This window comes from Bombyx mandarina, chromosome 09 (assembly GCF_030267445.1).
Source record: "Bombyx mandarina strain Sakado chromosome 09, ASM3026744v2".
Classification (NCBI taxonomy): domain Eukaryota; kingdom Metazoa; phylum Arthropoda; class Insecta; order Lepidoptera; family Bombycidae; genus Bombyx; species Bombyx mandarina.
In genome coordinates, this window is record NC_143216.1 from 8,986,523 (window position 1) to 9,014,322 (window position 27,800).

The 27,800-nt window shown below is 37.0% G+C and overlaps 1 protein-coding gene across 12 annotated transcripts in view; it reads right to left on the reverse strand.

Moving 5' to 3' along the window:
- Positions 1–436: 436 nt before the first annotated feature.
- The window catches only part of rdx (BTB/POZ and MATH domain-containing protein rdx), a 64,850-nt gene continuing 37,486 nt past the window's right edge, over positions 437–27,800 (reverse strand). For 6 of the 12 annotated variants that reach the window (XM_028169972.2, XM_089729856.1, XM_089729855.1 and 3 more), the window contains 7 exons: positions 27,336–27,371; positions 16,290–16,455; positions 11,942–12,279; positions 9,013–9,254; positions 6,911–7,089; positions 2,654–2,796; positions 437–2,064 (listed from right to left, as the gene is read on the reverse strand). In XM_028169972.2, coding sequence (XP_028025773.1) covers positions 1,911–2,064; positions 2,654–2,796; positions 6,911–7,089; positions 9,013–9,254; positions 11,942–12,279; positions 16,290–16,455; positions 27,336–27,371 — 1,258 coding nt within the window. In that variant the 3' untranslated portion in view covers positions 437–1,910. The remainder of the gene's footprint in view (positions 2,065–2,653; positions 2,797–6,910; positions 7,090–9,012; positions 9,255–11,941; positions 12,280–16,289; positions 16,456–27,335; positions 27,372–27,800) is intronic. The other 6 variants (XM_028169974.2, XM_028169976.2, XM_089729853.1 and 3 more) reach the window with 2 other exon arrangements.

Below are 27,800 nucleotides of genomic sequence, written 5' to 3' on the forward strand. Positions count from 1 at the left end.
TACACCTACATACTACATACTCATAGTTTACTAAAAGTATACTGTTCAGTACCATAAATTACAGATTATTCTTCTTCTTTATCGTTCCCTTACTGCTGAGCATCGCGACCACGTGATTTTTTTATAGTGTTCCATAGTGTTAGGTCACTGGCTAGTATTCTGACCATGGCGTGCTTGCCTTCTATGCGACCTAAAATTATGAACTTCCCTTATTAATGTTTGGAAGACCGCACTATGTGTCCAAAGAAATTCATAACACATTCTTGATAGATGGCAAAGAGCCTTTTTTGGATGTTTAGCTCTATTAAAATAGACACGTTAGTTGTCATGGCAGTCTATGGTATTCGCAGCATCTTCCGCCACACCTACATTTCAAAAGCATTGATCTTGTTGCTTTCTGTATATTATAAACGGAAAATAAATAAAAGAATACAAGTTTCATCATTTCATTTATTTGCTCAACTTACTGACAATTTCGAAAATCACAGTTACTTTTGACAATCGTTTTTCATGTAACTATTTTTATAATACACGACAACGGCTGTCGTAGGTATTCAATTTATATTTTTGAAAGTGGGTATAAAATGGTATTAAATATTATTGGCCACGGTACATACAATTATAATTATTAATTCATTTCGGTATTTTTACTTATAAAACGGGGAGACACTTTAGATAAATAAAGTATTAAAAAGTTTTCTAAGTTGTCATTGAAAAATTAAGGTAATTAAGATAATATAATACTAATAAATAGACGAAGATACGACGCAATTTGCTTAATGTTTATACATATGAGAAATGTATGTAGTGAGCAAATCACAGAGGATAAGTGCATGGTGGCGATATGAGCATGACACACAATTTACAATCAATGAAGCGGAACCAACAACTATACATTTTAATTCTTTAAATTATTCAGGATAATCGCCACAACAAAACGAAAGCTCGTTTCTATACCCTATGGAAATTATACGAAAGAAACATCACAATATGTCATTGGAATAGCATCCCTATAGATACAGTAAAAAAAATTAAATGGCGTCACCAGCGATACCACTTACAAGTTAGTACTTAGAAATATATTTTAATGGTGGGATCGTAGCTCATCTATATACAATACCAACAATTTTAATAGACTTATACAATCACTCGAGTCCCCTACGTCTACGAGTCGCGCGGCTTCGTACGGGCCGGTACTACGTACAATACATAAATGCGTGCGATGCCTACGTCAAACTTGCATCGTTAGAATCGTAGAGTCGATCCGAAGCCGTGGGACGATCCTTTAGACAATCTATAGCATTCGAACGCTTCGCTACACATCGGCTAGTCTCGAAAATGCCTACACCTTACACGGTTAGGCGGTTAGACAATTTTGAACTCTAAGGGAAAAAGGGGAACACCAATTTTAATTTAATTTAAAACGCACCGCACAGGATACTAATTTAAAAAAAAAATAATCACGTCGTCCGCACAAGGAAGCCGACCGACCAACTTACAGTATCGGCACAGATCAATACGTGACACACTGACACCGTCCGGAGACGAGCCGTATATTTATATTCATCACATAGCAATAATTTACATTTAAACACGGCCGGGAGAACGTTCACGAAACGACATACACGTAAAAATATTAATTCGAAGCCTACAATTATAAAACTACACAAACGCGCATATAGTAGCGTCCAGGTTGGATCCGCACGCTCCTGAGATCAATGATAGCGAACCGAGGTCGGCGAGTGGTCCGCGCGTTCGGCCGGCGCTCGGCGAACGGCTCGCACGGCTCGCACGGCTCGGGCGGCTCGCACGGCTCGGACGGCTCGCACGGCTCGGACGGCTCGGACGGGTGCGAGCCGAGGGGCGCGTCTTTGGTATGGGGGCGAGTGGCGGGCGGCGCGCGCTACTCACTAGGCCTGCTTCACACGTTTCCGCGGCGGCCCGATGGGCGGGATCTGCTGCTGCTGGGTCGCGAGCGCGCGGAACGCCTCCGCGATGAGGTGCGGGTGCGACGAGATCATGTTCTTCCAGCCGGCCGTGTCCATCACGTCCGTCGCGTGGCTCCTGAAAACAATAAGTTTAATCGCACTTAAACAATTGCCTGCGTCTCCGTTTCACAATACCACGAGTCGATTTTTAGGAGATTACCAATTTTTTAATCTAAATGAAGACATAAGTGGACGAAGGGGATATGGATACAAATTGTTACTTGTACTTTTCTTCGTGCACAACTACTTCATTACATGCAATTTCTAAAATTAGCCTTTAAAACCGGTGCTTTAAAGTCTAATGTGGTTTATAGGCACATAACACCTTCATTTAATATAAAAACTCAAACATCTTAAACATTGCACTCAAACCCCCTTCATCCACTCATGTTTTCAACTATGTGTGTAACTTATCATAGTATGAGTTCCTAGACCACCCGTTTAAGTGGTTACCGGAAACTAAATATATCACAATGTGAATGCCGCCTCCGTCCACATCGAGATATAAGGTTGATGTTTCAATTGCAGCAATCGGAAATCGTCCAGTTTGAAGATTGATATAGTAACTATTGACACTAGCTTCGACTTAATGTCCACAGCTCTAGAATCAAAGAGAACTCGTATACTAATTCTACCGCAGTGAGGTAATAAAGAAAACGACTGACGTGTTAATGAAATCTATGGTCTGCGCTTTGAGCTGGTCGGCGGAGTGCAGGTCTGCGAGTATGAGGGTGTCCGCGGCGGTCTCCACTGAGAGACTCAAGCACAGCGCCTCTTCGCACATCACTTTTAGTCGCTCCAATGCATACTGTAACAATACGACACAATTTTATTATTAAAATATATTTTTCCATATTTTTTTTAAATCCCTGCCTCGTAATTTTTACGATAAATTTCCCATAAAAAAATTTTTTACATCGTTACGCCGGTAAGTGTAACACCATCTATCGCCGAAACGAATATCAAAGGAACTAGTAAAATCTAGTACGCTCGAGAAGTACAACGCCATCTATTATCAGATAGCGAAAACACACATCGAAGCTACTCGACTTGTCCAGAATGTTCTCGATAAATCTAGAGATGTCGTATCGACTATAAAAGCGTTACAGAGATGGCACAAAGTCAGTAATCGGAACTAAGTACTCGAAGCGAAACAGCGAACGAATCACCTGAGTGTTCTAAGTGTTTAATACAGTTTTAATTTGTAGAATTTTTATTTATACCGAACCCCAGCGCGTAACAAAATATCGTAAAAACATAGTATTTAGAATAAAATACAATTTTAAAAGTTGAAATGCTGCTAACGAAGTTCTTTTCTGGTTTTCCTATGCATAAATAAGACTCATTTTACGGACGACCATGACCACGATATTTGAAAGTATTCCAGTATTCCATATGTCGGAAAGAATATCGAGGGGTGAAAGTCTATTTGGTTTAAGCAACATTTTTTCAATTTCATAGGAGAACTATTTAAAGGTTAAAATTTGGAAAAAATACCATAACAAAAAAACCTCTTCAGCTATTTGAATGGTGTAAACTTAATTTAAGTTCAATTTGAAACATCGAATCGTAGATGCTAATACCAAATAAAACAGACCTTTAAATAAAAAGATAAATGTCGCGTATTAAGCGAAACAATAAGCGCGAGATTCGACCGTAATAGTAGTTTTAATTAAAACGGAGTCTAACAAACTTCACTATATCGAAATCTTATCTACATGTGTATAAATAGGTAAAGATAAAAAACAGTTAGGTTTTGTTTTCTGTTTGTCAACGGATTTTCTCTATCTTTTTTTGTTTAGTGACTAGGCTATTCTCGCGTATTACGATTTTTTTTTAAATAGTTGAGTAAAAAATGTTTTTTTATGCCAATAATTAGAGAAATTGAATTGGTTACATAAACTAAACCTAAATTTTGAGTGGTTATAATCGAATTTCGATCATACACTTATTATTATAATTGACACTTGTTCGACCATTTCCATTACTGCGCCCTGTTCCCGCGTATGATCGTTCGAACACAAATCTCGTCAACTAATGTCAACGTCAACGTCCTAATGTCAACTGTGATCAAGCATTCATCGCCGAAAACATTTTACAGTGACACTTGGATAAGCTCGTTAATACGAGTACAATAATATGAGGCTGTCAGCGCAAAAGTGGCCTAACCCACAATGTTTCATATTCGTGCGTATACTTATATTGCAACGTATTTAAGAACTGGTGGTAGGTAGGTAGAATCTCTTATGAGTCTGCACGGGTAGGTACCACCATCCCGCCTATTTCTACCGTAGAGCAGCAATGCATTTCGGTTTGAAGGGTAGGGTAGCCGTTGTAACTATACTGAGACCTTAGAACTATATCTCAAGGTGGGCGGCGCATTTATGTTGTGTCTACGAGCCCCAGTGACCACTTAACACCAGGTGGGCTGTGAGCTCGTCCACACATCTAAGCAATAAAATGTAAATATAAAAAACAGTAAATTTTGACGCAAAACCGGGTTATCCCTAGTTTCATAAAAAGAAAACAGGTGGCATTGTAAAAAAAAAATTTGCGAGTGTTTTTTTGCCTACGATGCAGTGTAAATGTAAATTCGAACCTCATTACCTCCATGCCTAGCTACGGTAAGCTTAGGCCAATTATGCGCCGACGGCCTCATAATATAAGCCCAACGGTCTCTGAACAAACAGAGATAAACTCCAAAATACTCCGCAAATATATTGTCTACTATTTACGTAGTGTGACCACAGATAAAAAATTATAGGTATTTGTTTTACTAAAATGTTTTTTTTTTTGTGGAGAACATTACGTCAAAAGGTCAATCGGCCTGACGTAGCCTTCGTGGTGTATCTCTACCGCAATAACAACGTGTTGTACGCATTCAGTTTCTATCTATCGCTTTTGTTATTCAACTAAGCAATTAATAGACATTTCATGATTTTATTTTATGGGCGTTTAAATATTCAAAGCGCACTGTGTCACATCTTAGCATCATAATAATAAACATGTCCTCGTTCTATTATGTTTCGTGTCAAAGTGCCCTTATTTTTAGGGTTCTTAGTCATCGGGAAAGCAACGTTTGGCATAGTGTCAAAACGCGATAACAAATAGACACGTTTGCATCATTCGAAACTTTGCAACTTAAATTGCACATTCAAGATATTTACTTGACAAATTTCTTACATCGCGTTTAGAGTTAAAAAAAAAAAAATTCGTACCATTTTGTGTCCTATTAAAGCCGTATGTGTCTTATTTAAACTATAAAATGCTTCTAAACTATAATGAAATGAACATTGACGGTTGTTCTAAAGTTACAAGCTTTTATTTGTTGTTTTATATGATTGTGAGGTGAGAGGCCATCTAGTGAATAGACATCTCGAGACGTGTAGTCCAAATTTCAATTGTTTTGTATGAGTATTCCATAATGAAAACTGCATTATTTAGCCCATTGAATTTCTCGCCGAATCTTCTTAGTGTTAGCAACACTCCCGGTTTGAGCCACGTGAGTTCACCTACACGTCAAGGCGAAGCTAAAATAGCCTCTCAAGGCTTTCGGCATAGGTAAAGAAAAGCATTATTGTTTCGCAGTAGAAATAGGCAAGTAAAATTGTCCCTAACTAGTCATCCTCATTACATTCCTTATACGAGTGTGTTTAATGAAATAAAATACATTTGCGTTCCGGTCTCAAAATCGAGGCAGTCATTCCAATGCCACTAAGTCCGATAAGCGTTTAACATAAGGCGAGCTACGAGCTCGACTTCTTATAGAAGATGAAAAAAACAAAGTCCATTGTCGGCACATCAACGATTTGATATCAACCACTAAACATAGGTCTCTGTCACACAAGTCTAAAATTACAGAAACAGAATAATTTTTCGCAATAATGAAATAACACTTTTTTTAAACATATTATTATCCGCAACACGCTTCGTCACATTATAGAAACAGAGTTATCAGCAACGTGCTTCGTCAAAAAGTACAATACTTACTTTCAGCTACAAGCGTCGTCATAAGCATCATAAGACATAATCAGAATTGTCTTCATCAAATCGTTCCATTCCCGAACTCTATAGCTATCGATGTACTAACAAGGCCTCCACAAACGGAGAGCCCCCACAATAGAGACTTTCAATCAAAAAAATCCTTTCAAATTCCGACAAGTAAACAACTAGTAAACGTCTTTTGGTTCTCCTTCGATATTCTTTTTTTCGCTGTTTTACTTAAAGTTAACACTAAAATTTAATTTCAGATAATTCTTGTTTCCGATTATATTTATGCAGGTTTTGTTAAATACTAAGAGAATCTACGTGGTTTCACACAATAAATTATTTATTGAAAATCTAGACTGAATTTTTTTTTCATTTTATTTGGAAAGTAATTTGGAGCCAGGAGACTTCGAGTTTGCCCCGAAGCCTCCAGAGACCTTTCGTCGAAGAAGAGAAGAGAAGAGAGAAGTTCGGCTCTGACAATTCTGTACCGTCAACGCATAGACGTAACACGATCAAATGTTTGCGCTTTTTTTTACAATAAAATAATTTTTTCTTACACTATTATTAATTCAAATTTATTAAAATTTATTTTCTAATTTTTAGTTGGATTTTCTACAAAAGCGTATTTTGTTAGTTTTTTTATACTATTATTTATTTTAAATTTTTTAGTTGAATTTCTATGTTTTCAATATTTTTTTAAAAATTTAATTGTCATCGGTCCTTTAAAGTATACCAAATTTCGAGTTAATTCGACGTTTTGAAGGGATTCAAAATCATGTTCAAAGATTCCGTTACATACTAACATACATACGACAGAAGCTAATAAAAGCGTATTAAAAAAAAAACGGAAATTCTTTAACATATTATCATTTTATCCAGTTTCGAGCTTGCCTGTAACTAATTACGAAAAATGAATTACAATAGAATAATACCTTATCGGCCGCAGCTAGCAGATCGTCGGCCATCTTATCCAAATTGGGCGCTCTGCCCGTATATATGAAACGTAACATTTCTCTTAATACTTCATGATCGACGTCCGTTATGTCGACTCTATTCCTCTTCCTCTCTTCCATTTCGTGTTCGAACATCGCAGCGAACACAGGACTCCGCGCTGAAATGTCAATAAATATAATTTAAAAAAAAAAATGCGTTTAGGTAGGACCTCTTGTGAGTCCGCGCAGGTAGGTACCACCACCCTACCTATTTCTGCCGTGAAGCAGTAATGCGTTTCGGTTTGAAGGGTAGGGCAGCCGTTGTAACTATACTGAGATCTTAGAACTGATATCTCAAGGTGGGTGGCGCATTTACGTTGTAGATGTCTATGGGCTCCAGTAACCACTTAACACCAGGTAGGCTGTGAGCTCGTCCAAACAACTTAGCAAAAAAAATAGTTTTTGAATGTTGCCTCATAGCAAATAGGAAAAAACAATTTATGGAATAATAAAAAACCCAAGTAAACTGATTCCACATTAATGATTTAAAAAAAACCTTGCTGAGCGATTTAAGCTCTTATCATTTTAAATTTATTGACATGAAAATTAAAACACATTCTAAATGAACTGCTATTTTGAAATTAGATCGTATTTATCATTATAATAACAATTACTAATACTGGCAGATGTTTTTGTAGATTTTGGTGGAATTTGTAATTTGGCGATATCTCAGCATCACCATATTATCGATAGGAAAACGCCCATTGCTAAATTTCAGAGAACAATACGTATAGCCATATGCTCTAAGTAGTCTTTTGTTTAGAATTAAAAAAAAAACGATAGTTTTATTCAAAGCGCTAAAACAATTCAATCAACTGTATTAAGCCAATTTAAGCTGTACAATATGAAGGTATGTAAGTACGTAGGTAGGTAGGAAGGAAGGTAGGTACGATTCATAAATTAGGAGTAATCATATCATGAACATTACGTTGCATGATTGACGTGTTAACTATATATTTATTTTATAAACATGTTTGACTTCGGAGTTAAAACAAAACACACAAGCGTTCCACCTATTGAAGTTTTTGAAGATTTATAAATTACGTAATTAAAATTATTCTTTTAAATATATATTTAACAAAAAGTAAAGCAGTTTTTGATTCCCCGAACCATGTGCAATAGTCAAACGAACACGGTAGCAAAACATGCCCCCAAAAAAAATCGTCTAAAACAGAAATGAACCAAAATATTAAAATGTAATTTTATTAAAAAAAACCTACAATTTCCCGTCCGTTCTCTTATCGCGTACCTATAACCTAATTTAATATTATTAATAACTTTTTTGTTCAGTATACAGTTACAGTTACGACGCAATTAATAAATGATTCACGTGGCTGGACTATTTGAAATTATTAACATTGTGAAAACAATCGTTTTAACTTAAAATTTTGTTTATTATGCTGGCAAATGGGACGTAAATATTATTACGTAAATTAAATCATAAAAATCATGATCATGGTGGAGATATTATTGGTTAGTCCCTCCCCATGACACAGACATAGGTATGGTGGTAGAAAGTTTTGGTACAAACTTACTGCCTGCTTTTTTTAATTTTTATTGTTTAGATGTCTGGACGAGCTCACAGCCCACCTGGTGTTAAGTGGTTACTGGAGCCCATTGACATCTACAACGTAAATGCGCCACTTCTAAGGTCTCAAGTATAGTTACAACGGCTCCCCACCCTTCAAACTGAAACGCATTACTGCTTCACGGCAGAAATAAGCAGGGCGGTGGTACCTACCCGCGCGGACTCACAAGAGGTCCTACCACCGGTAATTACGCAAATTAGAATTTTTGCGGGTCTTTTGGTTTTTATTACACGATGTTATTCCTTCACCGTGGAAGTCAATCGTGAACATTTGTTAAGTACCTACATATTTAATTAGAAAAATTGGTACCCGCCTGAGATTCGAACACCGGTGCATCGCTCAACACGAATGCACCGGACGTCTTATCCTTTAGGCCACGACGGCTTATAAGCACACAATACTACCAAATTACCAATAATACCAAATATATGTTATTGTATTGACTTTACTAACCTGCTAATATAGCTTTATGCGCTTGAAACTCCCTGCCGCCCACGGCTAGCGTGACATCAGAGAATCTTTCGTTATCAAAGAGAGCTCCTAAATCGTCTGACAATCTGCACTCAGGCACTTTGAACTGAACCACGTTGCTCTGCCCGCTGATGTTGATGCTATCCGCTACAACTGACACTTCGCAGAATATCGTCAGTTTATCTTCGGGTAATAAACCATTGGCCTCGTCGAGCAGGAAATCTCTGAAATAATCAAATAGACATGTCAGTTATATTTTCTGCGCGTTTTGTGTATTTAGCTAGAGGGTTTTATTATTTATTGCTTAGATGTATGGACGAGCTCACAGCCCACCTGGTGTAAAGTGGTTACTGGAGCCCTTAGACATCTACAACGTAAATGCGCCACCCACCTTGAGATATAAGTTCTAAGGTCTCAAGTATAGTTACAACGGCTGCCCCACCCTTCAAACCGAAACGCATTAATGCTTCACGGCAGAAATAGGCAGGGTGGTGTCGCGATATCTACAATAAATAACATTCTACGTTACGGCTCCTTTGGCTGTACATATTTAATGCATTTATTGCGCAGAGAAGTTGGTGTGAATTGGTTACCAGAGGCCATAGACATCACATCCTGAATGCCGTCATGCATGCGAGAGTTGAGGTCGTTGTCCAGTTGTTTTTTTTGTGTTTGAGGGATTACTGTTGGCCCGTAAGCCTTTCCAGTTTCACCAGGGCAAGAGAGCCAGCATAGGCTCAGCCAGGAAAGGTGGGATTTGCTAACAGCTGAATGAATCTACCGAATCATCATCGCAACCCGGCGAGAAGCTCCAGCGAGAAACTCAGAGGTGTGCGATTGTACTGTACACAGGCTGTTCTACTAGAACGCAGAGCAGCACGGCCACATAAATAGGTAGAACGGTGGTGCCTACCCGAGCGGGCCTATAAATACGTCCTACCACTGGCAAATGTTTTGCGTTTATAGTTGATTTAGGCATTATAGTCATTTAAGGGATTCTTAACATAATTTTTTTAATTCACTAAATTTCCCGTTATTTCGGCGTTGTTGCAAGCGCCATGATCACGGATAGACCGTAAGTTCCGGTTTGACATCCTTCAAACAGGATCTTAAGGCTGGGTCACGTTAGTGTTTACAATACGACATCCACGCGAAAAGTTGAGGCGGTGTCGACACCCCACAACCACTTTCTTTTCAGTTTGTTTTAGGGTGTCAACACTGGCTGTCGATAACTCGTCCCGAGTTGACTACGACATTTACCTGTAAATTACCTTGTTCAATTTCGACAGTGAACTATTTTTATAACCACTGTATAGAAAACCAACAATCCTAACACTATACAAAATAAACCCTATTATTATCACTTATCAAAAAAATATCCTTAACTTATCTTTTCCGAGATTTCAGATTACTTTAGAGCTAACTGAAATTTTCCTGATTTGCAAAATACTCCATCGATTTAAAGAAAGATGGGGATTACCCATTACCACATTATCAATCTCTAGATATCTTATTGAGTATTTCATTTCTACATTTCTCTGCTCCTAACTTTCTTTGCTCTTTTTATTTTTTATTATATTAGTCTATCCACGATGAGGGCACTTGTGACAAGGCTGAAATATCGAAAACTCATCTAATTTAAAATACGTGGTAAGAATCCGATAAATAATGCTATTTTTTTATTACGGTTTCTTACATCTTAAAATTATTTAAAAATCACACATCTTGAAGATATTTAAAAATATACATTAAGGATATAAACATATAGTATGTTTTAGAAGCACAAGTGTGTTTTGGATCGCACAAGAACTAAAAAGCGTAGTAAGAACCCGTTAAATTGAGCAATTAAAATATTTATAAACAGCGAAAATTTAAAACAATTCGTAACTATGTATATATAATATGTAATAAAAACGGTTTCTTTTTTTAAATAAAAACTGATAAAAGCCGCCTTATGCAGAGTTCCTTAACCTAACAGCGATACCGTCCTAAAGTCTTGCCAATATCGTGTAGACTTGTTTGCAGCAGAACGTGCGACCGTGTCACAAATATATTCACTTCTTTAGTATATATACAAGAATAAAATACGCAAATACCGGGGGGTCAATCACCTGCGACTATCAAAAACTTCGAAGCCTGTTTTTATTAGTCAACCGTTTCCAGTGAAATTATTCGAAGTCGTAATTGGTACCTGGCCGATCTAGGTATGATAATGTTCGCGGTAATTATGTGTTTTAACGGTAAACAAATGACGACTATCGTTTGTTGAAATAAACAGCTAATACAAATAAAACGTTATGACTTTGAAAAATTTGTCAACAAAATAAATTAATAAATGATTTTCACCCTTTGCAAACTGATATTTTTACGATCGACGACTAATATACATTGATCTGTTTAACTATAGTTTGAGTACATAGTCTGAGGTCATATTAAAATGGTGCACGAGCCCCGCAAACGTACACGATAACAACGATGGGGAATGAAATTGAAATAGCATTATCAGGGGGGTCTTTTCCCGTTCTAGTTTAATTGGGCCGCAGTTGCCGCAAATAAAACCCAACCTTAGTAACAAAATTTGTTTCAATATCAATAGCCGTTTGTGGGAAATTATTTTTTTATAACGGTGTACGTGGTCGAATCTATACATAGAAAAGTCGATGTATGTATGTGCATTCCATATAGATTCCGAAATGGTGGGGCGATTTCGATAAGAAAATCATATGATCCTGTGAAGTTTGGCTTTAGTTACGAAATCAAAGTCAAACCAAATAAGTGGATCGGTTTTGTTTAGTAAAATAATAAGACTATTAAATAAACTGTTATTTTCTGAATTCTCTAATTCAGTTTATAAATAATCGTTACCAAATTTAGTAAAGCTGAGTTGGTAAGAATTGATGATAACGCTCACCTTCTGATAAACTTTTTGAATCCCCAGTCTTTTCCTTGCACGAATCTGTACGCCCGTTGCGATTCCATTGCTTTAGTTTCTTCTCTTTTAGCATTTAATATTGAAAATTTAAACTTTGCCCGCACTTCTGATTTATTACACGAGACTAATAATAAGTATAACGATAAATAGTCTTTGCTCTCTTCATCGAGTCCTTTTGGATTGACGCGAAGACACCATTTTAATTTATCACTAGCACCAGCTGAGAAAGTCGATGATTTTAACACTTCACCCATTTCTTCTCTACAAAAACTAAAATTGTTTATTGTCCACATGTAACTGAATTTCACCACTTTGACCTGAAACAAAAGAAAACGAATTTTTAATCTAAATTAACTGTCTATCTATCTACTACTGACTCGAAATTGAAAAACGTTACTTATATTCAACTAACGACTATTTAATGGATGCTATTATACATATAAATCTTCCTTTTCAATTACTTTATCTATTAAAAAAAACCGCATCAAAATCCGTTGAGTAGTTTTAAAGATTTAAGCATACATAGGGATATAGGGACAGAGAAAGCGACTTTGTTTTATACTATGCAGTGAATATTCTATAGATATATAACAAATTACGCTTTTGCAAATGTGTCGTTGAAGCAACTTTTATATTTGATTTCTCATCACTAACAAATCTTACTTGAAGATCCAAGTTGCTATTTAATACAAAGCCAGTCCTTTGTGTTTTGATTCTAATCGCTGCATGCTATGTAAAACAAACAAGTTGCATTGCCGGACAAGCGTTTAATGACTTATTTATGGCAAATAAACTTTTATTGTGAACTAAATAGTAAACCTTCATGCATGATTCAAGGTTAGAATGCCACAGGTAATCACTTTGTGGGACTAGCATAATACATTGATATTTTTTCCTTTTCAATATTTTGCGAGGTAATTCCGCTGACATTGAATTTAATTTTAGCAGATAGATAAAGCATTTATCTGAGATAAAATGTTTGGTTGCGCCGTATCACGATTTGTGAATTATGACATGGTCGATGGAGTATTTTTTATGGCGTACAGTATATGGACATGTGGAGTTAGACGAAGGTCAGGAGGAATAGGCGTAGAATGGCGGGCGCAGGTTGGTCGTTGCCCCCGACCGTTGCTTGGCTTGCGGTGCTGCCTGGGGTCTTCGCCCGGTCGCCGACCCGTTCCAAGGCCGACCACATCATCCCCGTAACTTTGTGGATACGCTGATAACATCCGTTTGCAAATTCCACGGACGAGATTATATAAATTACTAGCTTTTGCCCGCGACTTCGACCGCGTGGAATAGCTACTTTGGCATAACGCTAAATTTTACAGCATAAAAAACATTATAGTGAGCCAACCTTAACATATAGACTGCATATGCTGTCGCGGACTTTTTTTTAGACCTTTTAAAGGGGAACAATTCTGTCATACATTATTTAAGCGAAACTTTAACCGTTTCCGCAGCGCACGCAGCGGAAACTTTCAAAAGGAAAAAAATGGGCTATCTAACACTGAAAGAATTTTTCAAATCGGACCAGTAGTTTCTGAGATTAGCGCGTTCAAACAAACAAACTCTTCAGCTTTATAATATTAGTATAGATTACTAAATATTCATACATACATATAGCTTAAGTTACATTGGTCTGATACTGCAAATGAGACAGAGAAGTTTGCTTTTATGAATAACTAAGTAAAGGATCAAATCTTTCAAACGCTTTAAAAAAGTACATTACAAATATATTGTGACAATTTTTTTAGTGACGCATTACTTACTTAATAATGATGAACATGGTTATCGCGAGCTGACACGTGTATCAACGACCGGGAGTATTCTTACACGTGTATTTAGCGAAGGCTTTACCGCTGTAGGTAGCCATTATATTATTTAGGCACTACCACATCTAGCAGTGGTAGTAAATGGTAGCAGATTAGTGGGTTTTGATTCCGTTATAAAACGGTCGTGTAGAAATGATACATCAGCAGGTTGTTGGTCGTCAAAACTGAATGAGACCTTAATAAGTGTACGTGCCGCTACGTCGGGCGGCAACCGAAAAATACCGTTAGTGCTCGCAAACTAAATAGATATTTTTTTGGACAAAAAATATAAAAAAGGCAGCATCGGGTCGATGGTTAAGTCGCACAACGGTCGCTCCAATAACGGCTTTGTTTCTAGATCCGAGTTGTCGTGAACGATATAAGGAAACATCGTAACGTACCTAAATTGATTAAGACTGGTGGTAGGACCTCTTGTGAGTCAGCGCGGGTAGGTACCAGTACCCTGCCTATTTTTGCCGTGAAGCAATAATGCGTTTCAGTTTGAAAGGCGGGGCAGCCGTTGTAACTATACTTGAGACCTTAGAACTCATATCTCAAGGTGGGTGGCGGCATTTCGTCGTGGCCTAAAGGATAAGACGTCCGGTGCATTCGTGTTGAGCGATGCACCGGTGTTCGAATCTCAGGCGGTGAAGGAATAACATCGTGTAATAAAATAGAAACCCACAAAATTATAATTTGCGTAATTACTGGTGGTAGGACCTCTTGTGAGTGGGTGGCGCATTTACGTTGTGGATGTCTATGGGCTCCAGTAACCACTTAACACCAGGTGGGCTGTGAACTCGTCCACGCATCTAAGCAATAAAAAAAAAAGACGATAATGATACACGTGACGTTAATCGAACCAGTCTCGTATTAAATAATTAAAGTTTCATTGTAATAATGCAAGCGCATGTGTAAGCTAAGTAATTTCTTGTCACGTTGTGCACATAGCGAGAGCGACATTCCGCAAAATCCGAGTAGCTTCAAACGTGACGCACAAACAGTCTCTGCGTCCACATCGGTTTTCCACCGTCATGTACTTCCTTGTTTAAACACAATTATGTTATATAAATACAATATGCATGTGCGCGTTATGTTTCAAGTTCACCGATAACGGCCTCGGTAAACAGTTTTATCATTTAATATTCGTTGGTTCGCTTCAAAACTCCATATAATATTATGACATAGCTCGTATAGGTATGTAGAATGTTTATGATTACGACCATGCAGATGTATTATCTATTACTACTTTAAACTAGAGCTGTGCGCCACTAAGACTGGGAAAAGGGATTTGTCCGGAAACAGACAAAGAGTTGTCAATTTATTATAATTATAATTATTAATTATTAATATTATAAAGAAGAAAGATTTGTTTGTTTGTTTGTTTCGAATAGGCTCCGAAACTACTGGACCGATTTGAAAAATTCTTTTTCCATTAGAAGCCGACATTGTCCCTGATGAACATAGGCTACTTTTTTTAAATTTTTTTTTTTTTTTTGTTTCATGTGTGTTTTAATGTTTCCGAAGCGAAGCGAGGGCGGGTCGTTAGTTTATTATAATTATATTTTAATAAAATGTATGCTACTGAAATAATATTCATAATCGTCCTCAGATTTAATTTAATACATGATATTTCTTCTTCCCCTCTATTTTTATTCAATATTTTACTTTACGGTTTACGTCGGTAATTTCACATGTACATTGTTAAAGCATCAGCCTTCAAATGGTGGTCAAAAGTCCGAGGCAACACAGCGAGGCTGCGACTATGCTCTAGGTTACCAATTAACGAGTTTATTATAAACATACATATAATTGCTTAGCAACGATGAAAAGCCCACTGAGTTTCTCGCGGGATCTTCTCAGTTTGTTGCGTTTCCGATCCGGTGGTAGATTCTGCGAAACACTGCTCTTTCTAGGGTTAGTGTTAATAACACTCCCGGTTTGAGCCCCGTGAGCTCACCTACTAGTTCGGTGAATCTAGAATAACCCCTCGAGATCACTAGTAAAGAAATAAAAATGTGTGGTGTCGTAGGACACCGGATAGGAACGAAGTTCTTTATTACAAAAATATTAATTTTAAGTTCTATTCGAGGTATAAAGAAATTAAATTATTCGGCTATATATTATTTATTATGATTTTTTTATTGATAAAAATAAAAATAATCGCATAGGTCAACCACTCCGCAATGCAATGGAGCAGTCTCGCCCTGGGGGAACCGCCTGCATGATCACGGTATCCCCTACGCCAGGTAAGTATGATTTAGCAAGAGAAATACGAGAACGTCTATCAACTATGTAACATCTCGTCACCGCGATTCAGTTATTGTTGAATTTACGCGCAGCGACATCTGTTGATAACAAACTAAATAGAAAAAATCTTACGTTACGGACGTTTTTTTTCCGGTTAGGGTACCCCTCCGCATCGTCCCATAAGGAACTTCGTTCCAAGAAAAACTAAAAAGATTAAAACATATTATAAAGCGCGTAGCGAAGTAAATTTTTGTTGGCATTACTTGTGTGAAGCACCAGTTTTCTGCGACGGGCGTATTTCCGTCGTGCAACGGGCTGGGCACGCGGCTCACCGCCATCCCGCCAGCGCCGTTCGAAGAGACGCGCGCCGACTGCGGAGAGGGCGCGCCGCCGCCCGACCCGCCAACGCACTCGCTGCCCGAACCGAGCCTGGAAAGTGCATTAACACCTTAGAGTCACTCCGCACACGGGCCACAGGTCACAACCACAAAACGCATATGCACCATATTACCGCATATACCATATGCCGGATATACGCACCGGCATATTTTCAATTATTTTCATACATTTTATATGTAACGTGTGGCGGCCACCGGCGTCAACCGTGTGCAGCGAGTCCATATAAATTGTATGAAAACAACAGGAAATAGGTCGGTGGTTGTGTTTTGTGGTTGTGGCTGGTGGCCCGGTGCGGCGACACTGGATGACATTACGAATGTCCTCATTACAAACCAACATTGTGTAAGCAGAGAGCACAAAGATACATATTGTATTTTTAATTTTTAATGATATTTGATCTTATACCAGACGATAAACTTATACAAACAGTCTCCCCTTTGCTGTCGAACACGTTGCGAACAAAATAAAATGCGAAATATAAAAGCGACATTTTCGTTCCTGAATAAATTACTTACTGGGCCTTAAAATACTATTCAAAAGTCCCACGACTAAATTTGGAGCAAGTAATAATTATGAATCACCACTAAGCTAACAAATGAATATTTATAATCAATTTGTGGACGACGATCTTAAGTGATCTTTCAATCGGAACTCCTCATTGGTTCGTGGTAGAAATTCGACGAAACGGCGACACAAACTGGTGAGAATTCAACACTTCTTATCACCAGTATAGCCAAGAACAAGAGAATAGCTACATAAGTATAAATAAGTAAAACAAGGTAATCAATACTACAATTACAATGAACGGAAAAGCAGAGTGTTAACAGTAGCTCGAGGTCATCGAAGTTGCATGCCCGTTTAAGACTGATCATTCATTATGAGCGCAGCCCATTCAAGATGCTTTGTCCTAAATAAGATGGGTGCTGAGAAAGTTTAAATATATTTCAAATGTCTTTCTCCCCTCTTCAAGCCTCCCCCAACATAGCAAGGAAGGAACGACTGAAGATCGGACTCAAAATACTTATGAGTCCAAATCCACTCGTATCTTTTTATTTTCTTACATACGTTGCAACCCGCATTTTCCCATAAATCATTATACTGCCTCATTATTAAAGCTTATTATTGTTATTGCCCACAACGCGTGATTGAACTATAAACCGTCACTGCGACCTACATCGATCCATTGTGACTTTCACAGATATCTGATTTTTTTATCCGAACCCAAATCCAGCATAACTGGACTGCTTTCCTCGGAAATATCCTCAGGGCGAAGAATGTGCTCTCCGAGGACAGTGGCTTTTGTTGTCTGAGGCGTCGCAGTGACGCAGTATTTGCAGATTTGTTTATTCTCCTCACAATACTACAGACTAGATCATCAGCAATGTTTAGATTGCATACGTGCCTTCGCAGATTTCAGTGTTCTTTCTACCCGTAAAATACTGAAATAGTTGATGTGCACTGTTTTGTTTTCCGCTGCATGTCTTGCACTTTTTATTCCGCGATTATACAGCGGTTCATATAGGTATATGACTAGTCTACCCGTAGTTAATAAGTAAAGCAAAATGGTTACAGTTTCGATGGACGCGCCACAATTTAGCTATACACTTGCTAATGTCAATAGTATGCTACCAGCACACATACTTATCCCAAGATAGCCATAGATCAAAGACACAGGTCTCTGTCGAGTGCGAGTCAAGAGTAAATATACCAAAGAAAACGTGCGAATCAAGTGATAATTAAATCTTAAATTTGATTTTGATAGAAAGCTATTTAAGCAGTATTTATATGACATAAGGGCGATCAATAAACTTTATCAGAACTAAGACAGATTTTTAATGAATTACCTTAAATGTGTAGTATGTAGGATACACGATACTTCTAAAAATGTGTAAAACCATGAACCCTTTCAGCATCGAACATTATCTTATTGTTGTTCGCAAATTGTACAAAAGGTTTATGACGCTACCCGTACAATTATTGTTAGATGCCTTTGGATAATAGAGAAGTGAGAAATTATATTATTCTTTTGAATGACGTCAAATCACGTACGTAGCGTGTGTACAGTGCACATTACCTACTTATATATTGTAATTTATTATCTAGTACATATACGCGAACGATTGACCTGGTAGGTGTAAAGCAATACCTGCAACTTCTCATGGAGTTGAATACAAGGCGAAAATGTAGCAACGTCGTCGTAACACGCCAATCAGAGATCGCAATTTCACTCCCCAAATCTGGCACACAACACATAACAATACGCAAAATGCACGTACACATTTACATACATATCCGTACTTGTGTTAACGAACAATGACGATTCGGCGAAAGAAGAATTAGGCATATAAGTATCCGTCGGCTTTTGGGTTTCGGTGCCGACAAAATGTCGAGAGCACCACATAAGTGGGACATGTACAATGCGCGAGATATTGCCGTCCTGCGAGACTTTCACGAACTGTATTTCGATTACCAAATACGCGTTAGAATCTGTGTCAGTTTCATCACAGCGCTGCATCCGCTCACGGCCCTCGTGCGGTCGGTTTTTGTGAACCAACGTGTAATCAGACTACGCAAGCTGTGGCCCATGCGGTTGTAACCGGGCTTTCAGAAGGACGAGCACCGTATTGTATCTCACCAAAGGGCCACATGCCACGGATTTAATTCGACGAACGACAGTTATTTTTATTTCTCACTATAGGTACCTTAAATGAGGCCGTCAGCGCAAAAGTGGCCTAAGCTTACCACAGTAAGTATGGAGATAATGAGGTTCGAATTTACCTTTACAATACTTCATAGGCAAAAAAATACGCGCTAAAATGATGTTTACAAAGTCATCTGTTATCTATGGATACAACTAGGGATAGGACGATTTTGCATCAAAATTTATTATGTTTTAAATAAATTACAATACATAAGCACGAATATGAATTGTTGGTTAGGCACCTTTTGCGCTGACGTCCTCAAATAGTAGTGACGACTTCATAGTGATAGTTACGTCTTGTTTACCGCATTACCCACTGTCCACATACCGCCTATCTCCGTGGCTACAGCGGTCTGTGGTTTATTAAGCACTGTATAATTCAACAATTGTTACGAACTTACCCTAACATGACATGAAATAGTGTTGGATTTAGCACAATATGTTAAACATGAAGACAATAAAGCGAGACATTTTGTCATTTGCCGTTTTAATTAGATTATATTTAGTAAAACAAAATAAGAACAAAATAATGTCAAATGCAATGTTTTAATGTCAAAAAGCGTGAGAGAATCTATTTGTGCAAACCGATTACGTCGAAACGAAATCAGCCCAATGTAAAAATATCGGGGCTAAACAGAAATAAGCTTAACTGAAGATTACTGAAATTGTATTTGGGTAATGAAACTATGTATGTCAAACAAAAGTGTCATAGCACTAAATAAAGTAGGGTAAGTGAATTAATCGGCACGACCCAGAAAATGTCGACTGACTAAACGAGCATCAAAGAACTCAAGGAAGAACGTTGTATTAACTGGAACTAATAGGTAAATAAGTTAAAAGAAAGATAAATCTCATTGGTGTTATGATTGTCCGACGATCAACCGTAAAACCAATTTGTATTACCTAGAATTATTTTTACCATAACATTAACTGTACCGCAGCTACTTTATGTATTGTGTCTATTTAATTTTAATAGTTAACTTTTCGCATTCTCTTTTAGATAAGATACCGTACGCGTAACGATTTGCCCGAGGTCGATCCACAATTTGCCACTGTAGCAAATAGAGCGGTCCGACCGACCTACATTCGGTCTACGTTAACCGCTCCTATAGCGATTAACAATAGGTGAATCATATCAACTCATCTGTTTCTTTATGACCTAAATAAATTAAGGTTCAAAAGAGCGTCAACTGTAATCGTTCAACGTGACTAATACCCATGTTTTCTGTTGACTTGAACATTCGTCACGCCAAAATTCACAAAGGGAGATTGTTGCAATGATATTGGCCCGTCTTTAGGACAGACCACCCGCAGGTAGGCCCACTGAGAAGTACTTTTTACTTCTTTGCTTGTTCCGAATTATTTGATACAATATCGTAAATCGGTTTTTATGAGAGCTTAGGCTTCAGCACAAATTAATTACATCTTACGTCCAATTACTCGATACGTTCTAAAGATATTGTTTAGAAATGAAACTATTTTTAGGTAAACTTCGATCGCCCCGACTGTTTATCACACAGTCAATTGGTATTCAATTTTAATACAAATACAAGTGAAAGGTAGGCGAAGTCAACAACCCGTGAACGTTGGGCAATCTACGTCGCACGTATCATCGGTCTCCCGTGATCTTATTATAGATGTCATCCGACCTACTCGCATCGTCTTCTATATATAAGTCCTCCGCGTTTAGTATCACCACATCACGATGCTCTGCGGTACACTTCCAAACCATAACCAGTCATAAAGATACAGGCGGTTAACCTTTCATTGGAAATTAAAATTAAATGTGTTTTGCTGGGCGCATGTTTTTACTGCTTTAAACTCTAATTCACATACAAAACGGTGAATGAATTTTAAACCGAACACGTTAACGTTCCAACGAACGGTCACCTTATTATCCGATGTTATTGAAATTGTCTGATTCAAAATACAATGTCATATGTATATTGTATCTAATTATTGTAATGTTTTATTGATATGGCACCCTGAAACGGTTGACAATAACATACGAGCCATAAATTTGCAATCAATAATAATACCGGTCGCACTTGGCGAAACAATTGAATCGGAATAAGGACGTTCAAACAATGAGCGTCCTGATACGCATGTGACTTTATTTCAGAAAATGGTAGTTGTGGTTGGTGCACCGCGTTAACAGAGTGGGGAGTAACTAAGTGAGCATTGCCCTCTTAACGATGACTGCGTGATGTGACTCAGACGCCCTGAGGACGACCCGACATTATTGGGTCCTCGACTGGGATCTGAAGGACGGTTTGTTTATCGCAATAATACAGTCCTACGATATCTCAGCCTTGTTGTTTGTAATCCTAATGTCAATTTTATTGACAACAGTGTTGACTGCAATTATTTATGTGGACAACAGAAATATTACGAGTCAATGAATTTCACAGTTGCAGAAAACAGAATTGTTAGTGATAATTTAATATATCATTTTACGACGCGCGTACATTTTTAAAACGCTTTACAATTCTAATATTATTATTTTAGTGTCGTATTTAAATATTGTTGTATTTATATAGTGTTGTAAAACTAAGGTACTAAGGATTTGTTAAATGTGTGAAGGATATCCTATTTAAGAATAGCTAGTACCTAATCAATATTTGTAATTTCAATTGTGTTTTCAATAGCCAAAGCTATGCACATTAATATGGTATTGCTGAGTGCGCATATTATTTAGATCGCAATCCAGATTAGATCTAGGTAAATACTTGTACGATTTAGCTAATATGTACTGTAATGACTGTAATTTGTTTAGTGCATCAATAAATTAATAATGATATATGCTGTTGTGTAAGATGTACTGCGGTTCCATTTGCAATTAATTTGTAATCGATGCTATGAAGGTAAACATCGGAATTGACATTGGCTGCGTATGATTGTGAAAGTGTTCGTATGAGAAATGTACCACACACCTCAACATTTACCCCTATTTAGAGAGTTGCGAGATAAAAAAAATCACTTTTTTGTTTCGTGAAAGGTTTTTTTTAATGTAAATATTTAATTAAACACAGACAGTGATTTTTTCGTGATACTCAAAACAAAACCAATCTATGAAAAAATACAGTTTAGCTTTTTCAACAAAATATATCCACAGTAAAAGTTAATTTTAAGAGAGAAATAGAAAAATCTTAGCATGGGGGGTACGCACGCTCTCCACAGAAACACAGCATTTATGGAAATACAACTATGTACATATACTAAAACACCAATTTATTTTTAAAGAAGTCGTATTTGTAACTCTATCGATCGGTGAACAATAAGAACGCGTTTTCTGAAACGCTTTCGATGCCCTTCAGAGGACCCAGTTTTGTGTCAACAAACGTATAACGCCTCGTTTGCACCCGAAAACGTTTTCAATTAAAAAAAAAATCATCTTCCTTGACCTTCCGATCAAGACCGCATGATTTTGATTCCATCAATTACACTGGCTCCTTGCACCGGGAATATCATGTCGGTTGATTGAATTGAAGGCTTAAATTGTTGGAAGGCCGCTTCTTGCGAGCACGAAGCTAGTAAACGACGACATTCAACAATTCAGTCTGTTGGACATATTAATAACAGACGTATTGTATCACGTCCGGTGATGACGCAACTTTTATATGGAATTATGGAGGGCGAGGTTACCTAAATGATTAACCTAGCCGACACGAAACACCTAAATTACGATCTAAAATAAACATGTTCGTTCTGATCACAGTAATGTAATTTCGTCTCATACATTGGTTTTATTTATGTATTTTCCTGCTATAAAACATTAATAATTCGAATGTGATGCAAACTCAGTTGAAACGATTTAAATAGTTACATATTGTAGTCGTATCATATTGGCAATATTGGACAATACGTTTTTTTTTTTAAATTCTTTATAACTAATAAGGTTGTTGTATTTCAGAAACGTTCCTAACGATAAAAGATTCTTACAAACGAGTTCACCCTTATCTTGTTGTGTCGTTGAGTACAATAACGCCTTGTTGTACATATGTAATATTTTATTAGTCATAACGCTATATATGCGTACAATGCGTACTTTTCACAATTATATGTAAAAGTTTCTAAGAAAAATACATTTATATCAGACTATGTATTACATTAAAACGGCAATATCAAAATCGAATACTTGAGGAGAAATTTAAAAGATCAAAATATGATTATTTCTAGTAAAATTACGTGACGACAGAATATGTCTTTTGATGTAATTTGAACATAGTAACATATTACAATCATTATATTATATAACATTTTTCAAGAAGGCCTTACAAAAATAGCGAAATGTGAGATGTAGGTGTGACGTGTGGAATAATCAAACACATGATGTAGTCAAGGCTGCGGCAACCGTCATCGTTTCATACTCCGCCGTAAATATAGCATTTACAACTCAATGTCGAATCAAAGATATTCTGAAGTGTCCTTCGATACATCGTTTGCAACACAGGAATATTATTGAAATGCAAATTAGTTTGGATGTGGTTAGGTTAACCCAAGCCCCTCCACTTAGAAAATGAAAGCACACGACGAGGTTATCGTTAAAACAATACGTATTTATAATATAACCTTTATTCGCTCCGAACTCAGGTAACGGAAAGAGAAACAGCACATGAAAGAAAGAGACAAAGCAAAATGCAGGGACATCAATACAGTAAAGTATATAAGGGTTGGAACTGTTGGAAGGAGAGTCTTGCTGCGAGCTCACTGTAGAGTTTTTCAGCCATTTGCCTCTGACAATAAGCTCTAAAATGCAATGCAGTTTGCATATTGACGTTGGCGCTGTTACGGGTTCGAGACGCACTTCGCATTGTTTACCGAGCTTATAAATAATGTTTTATTCAAGTACAACCTATTTTATATTGATAATATCACATAACAGTATACCAGGTTGTTTAATAGTTTGCACTATGAAATAGTTTCTTTGTCATTAATTGGTGTCCTTAGTATTGTTTTTTTTGTCCTTGCTTAATACCTATGACATCATCATCACAAACTTTACTAAGAGGTAAAAAAATACTAACATGTTGATTGTTTAATTTGTATATTTTTTATACGTAACAATCCCAAGTTATAGGATCGCAAATTCGTAACACATACTGTCCTAATAAAAAACAGATACATACATTCATCGAACAATCAAACAGTGTCACATCGAATTAACAGCAAACGATATTATGCTGAATTCGCGTGAATATATTCGCGGTTGGGTCGATTTTAATGAACGCGGAACGGATCGCACCACCTCTATTCGTCCGAGATGGGGACGCGCAAGGTGACCGCGACGCCTCGCTATTTAATCTATACGTGTTTTATCACATGAATACATGACTAGGAGACAAATAAACCGATCCCAATAAAATAAAATTGTCATTAGTACTACTACTAGTACTATTTACTACTACTCTCCTTAGTATGCTGATAGCCTTGAGAGGCTATTTCAGCTTTGCCTTGACGTGTAGGTGAGCTTACGGGGCTCAAACCGGAGTGTTGCTAGCACTGGGCCTAGCAAGAGCAGTGCTTCGCAGAATCTACCACCGGATCGGAAACACAACCACTGAGAAGATCCGGCGAGAAACTCAGTGGGCTGTGTCTATGGGTTAATTTACTTGTCGAGCCCTTCGTCGCAAGCGACAGGTTCGGCGAGGACGGTGACTGGTGCTTGAAGTATCTAAAAGCACCGTTAATTGATCGGGAGGATCCGTAATGACATGTTTTGGGCGACGTAGACTGTTTACCATTCGGTCCACAGGATCGGGTATGGTCCATTTTTGATTGTCACGATGTGCTCATGTGCAGCTAACATAGTCGATCTTATTCCTAAACGTTCGTGCGCATTGCGGACAGGTGATCGCACCATTATAATAGTTATAAAAGATAGCACAAGAGATAGCGGGGGTGCATTCAGTTCATTGCGTAGAGCATATTAATACTACTAATAACGTTTATCAATAATTTTAAAGCTTATAAATTTAAAGCAAGTAGAATGATGAAATTATTAAATTATAAGTTGATTTCTCTACGAAACCTTAACGAAGGCAGCAGCAGCTCTCTCGCGATGTTTAAAAAAATTGTGTTTAATATACTGTACGATTAATTTTTATTTGCAAGTAGAACTCTTCAGTTTGTGAAATATAAAAAAAAATATTACTCTTCAGCAGTAATATATTTTTTTTATATTTCACAAACAAAATAAAGAGAATTCTAACGTGGTCAAGATTCTAAGTAGTCTGAAGTCATTGTGAAATGTGACTCTGACGCGAACGCTACCTGTCGAGGGTCAATGGCTATCAAATTCCGCTGATTCAAGAAGTCTTATTGTTGATCCGCTCCCTATTTAATATTTCATATGATTTGAAATGTTCAGCAAGTGGCAACAAGGTTCATAAATGATTAAAGTTATAACGACGCCACGTTATGGCAAAATGCGGTTGTATTATATTTTAAGTGTTTGTATGTTTGAAAGCGTAAACCTAAAAAAGATAGCAATCAAATTTAAATTAAGGTAAACTACACGCTATAACCTAAATTGAAAGTTTAAAGCTGGTAATTTTATGTTACTTCTCTTTAACTTTCCGAATCAAGTCTACAAAAACATAAGGGCTGAGTTTTTTTTTGAACAAAAATATATTTTGAGCGTTTCTTATAGTTTAGTATAAGTGGATAGACTAGATTAATTTGTCAATTAATTTTACTGGTGGTAGGACCTCTTGTGAGTCCGCACGGGTAGGTACCACCGCCCCGCCTATTTCTGCCGTGAAGCAGTAATGCGTTTCGGTTTGAAGGGTGGGGCAGCCGTTGTGACTATACTGAGACCTTAGAACTATATCTCAAGGTGTGTGGCGCATTTACGTTGTAGATAGATGTCTATGGGCTCCAGTAACCACTTAACACCAGGTGGGCTGTGAGCTCTTCCACATATCTAAGCAATAAAAAAAAAAAAAAAAAAAACCGATTTTACTTAAACACGCAAACATTGGTCAACGGATTTAGACGAAAATTCACACTAATATACCTTTTAACCACTGAAATAACACTTAGCATACCTTTTTTTTATAATAAATTACATTCGATTGTTCTGAATTAATAGTAAGATCCGCAGGGTACTCTTCGTATGTAATGTATAATTATTGTATTAATATATGTTTAGGTAGTGTAAAATGTGAGAATCGAGCGATATAAAACAATTTTCACTTCAAATATATGAACAAGTATGCTTTTATCATCAGGAAATGATAGCGAGCGTTGATTAGCAGAATGACAAACTTATGAAACAAAAAAAAAACGTGAACACATTAAGTATCTATCCTTCATATCAGTGTGTGACATTGAAAGATAAAATAATAATAATAATCAATAAGCTGCCACTACGAGTATATTCAGTCAATATATAGCATACATTATACATTTAATACAAATCAGTTTTATTCTTACATTATAATCTTAGAAATACTAGTTTGGTTACATAAAGTTCCGAAGTTGCAGTTCGATTTAGAATATTTGAAATTCCTAAATTACATTGTCTTGGCGGTGTTTCAAAAATTTCTAAAAAATCTGTACGGAAGCTCATCTGTTCTGTAATATATTATGTACCGTATCATGAAGTAGGTACATATTTACAAAGATTTGAATTGAAAAACAAAATTAAAATTTACGTAAGGTCCGAGATACCAAATGTTAAGGCCGACCCGTTCGCGTAACGACAACGACGCAGCGCCATTATATATTAACGTTTCCTGGTTGTAAATCAGGTTATTGTTAGACGAAACGAGACAGAATTATAAAATCGTATAATATAACCTCAACTGTCGAGTAATAGAACGTTCGGCCTCGTCGGGAATCGAGCGATGTATCGCGTATCGACAAACTAAATAATGGTGAGACTAAAACGTTACGTCACGACCTTCATAGGCCGGTGTTGTGACGTGGACTTATTCACGCCTACCTGTTCGCACGTGGCCAATAAAATCAACAATATTAGCAAAACTGCTCACACTCAACTACTCAATGAATATCAAGGTGGAGTTGATCTTTTAGTGTTTCCTCTATATTCATTAACCAGACATCAGCTATTTACAGCTTCAGGGTAAAAACTAGATACATCTTAAATGTTACAAGTATGTACTGGTAGATATAAAATTCATACACTTTTAAGAATACAAATTGTCAAGTAAGAGATACTAAATAATAATAAAATGTTACGTACTTCAACCAAGAGGAGCGCGCGGTTTGCTGATTATACCTAGAAAGGAAACCAAAAATTTCGTTAAAGTACAATTTTGCTTCACACGAATTTAAGGGTATTTATGTTAGGAGCAATGTTTCTTTTTTTTGAACGAAGTTCCTTATGGAACGATGCGGAGGAGTACCCTAACCGGGAAAAAACGTCCGTAACGTAAGATTTTAATTATTTATACATAGTCTTAGTATGATGGTTATACAGAGTCTAATGTATAGTCTACGTGATGACGGTTATTGTTATTTCTATGATAGAACATAATTAGGCTTAATTATTATTATTCATATAAATAGCTGTTTCTTTTTATATTATTATTATACATTTTTTTATAAATCATTGTGAATAATTAAAGTTGATAACTTTGTAAAGTAGTTGTTTTATCAATAAAAAAATCATAATAAAATATGTATACCCGAATAATTATTTTCTTTA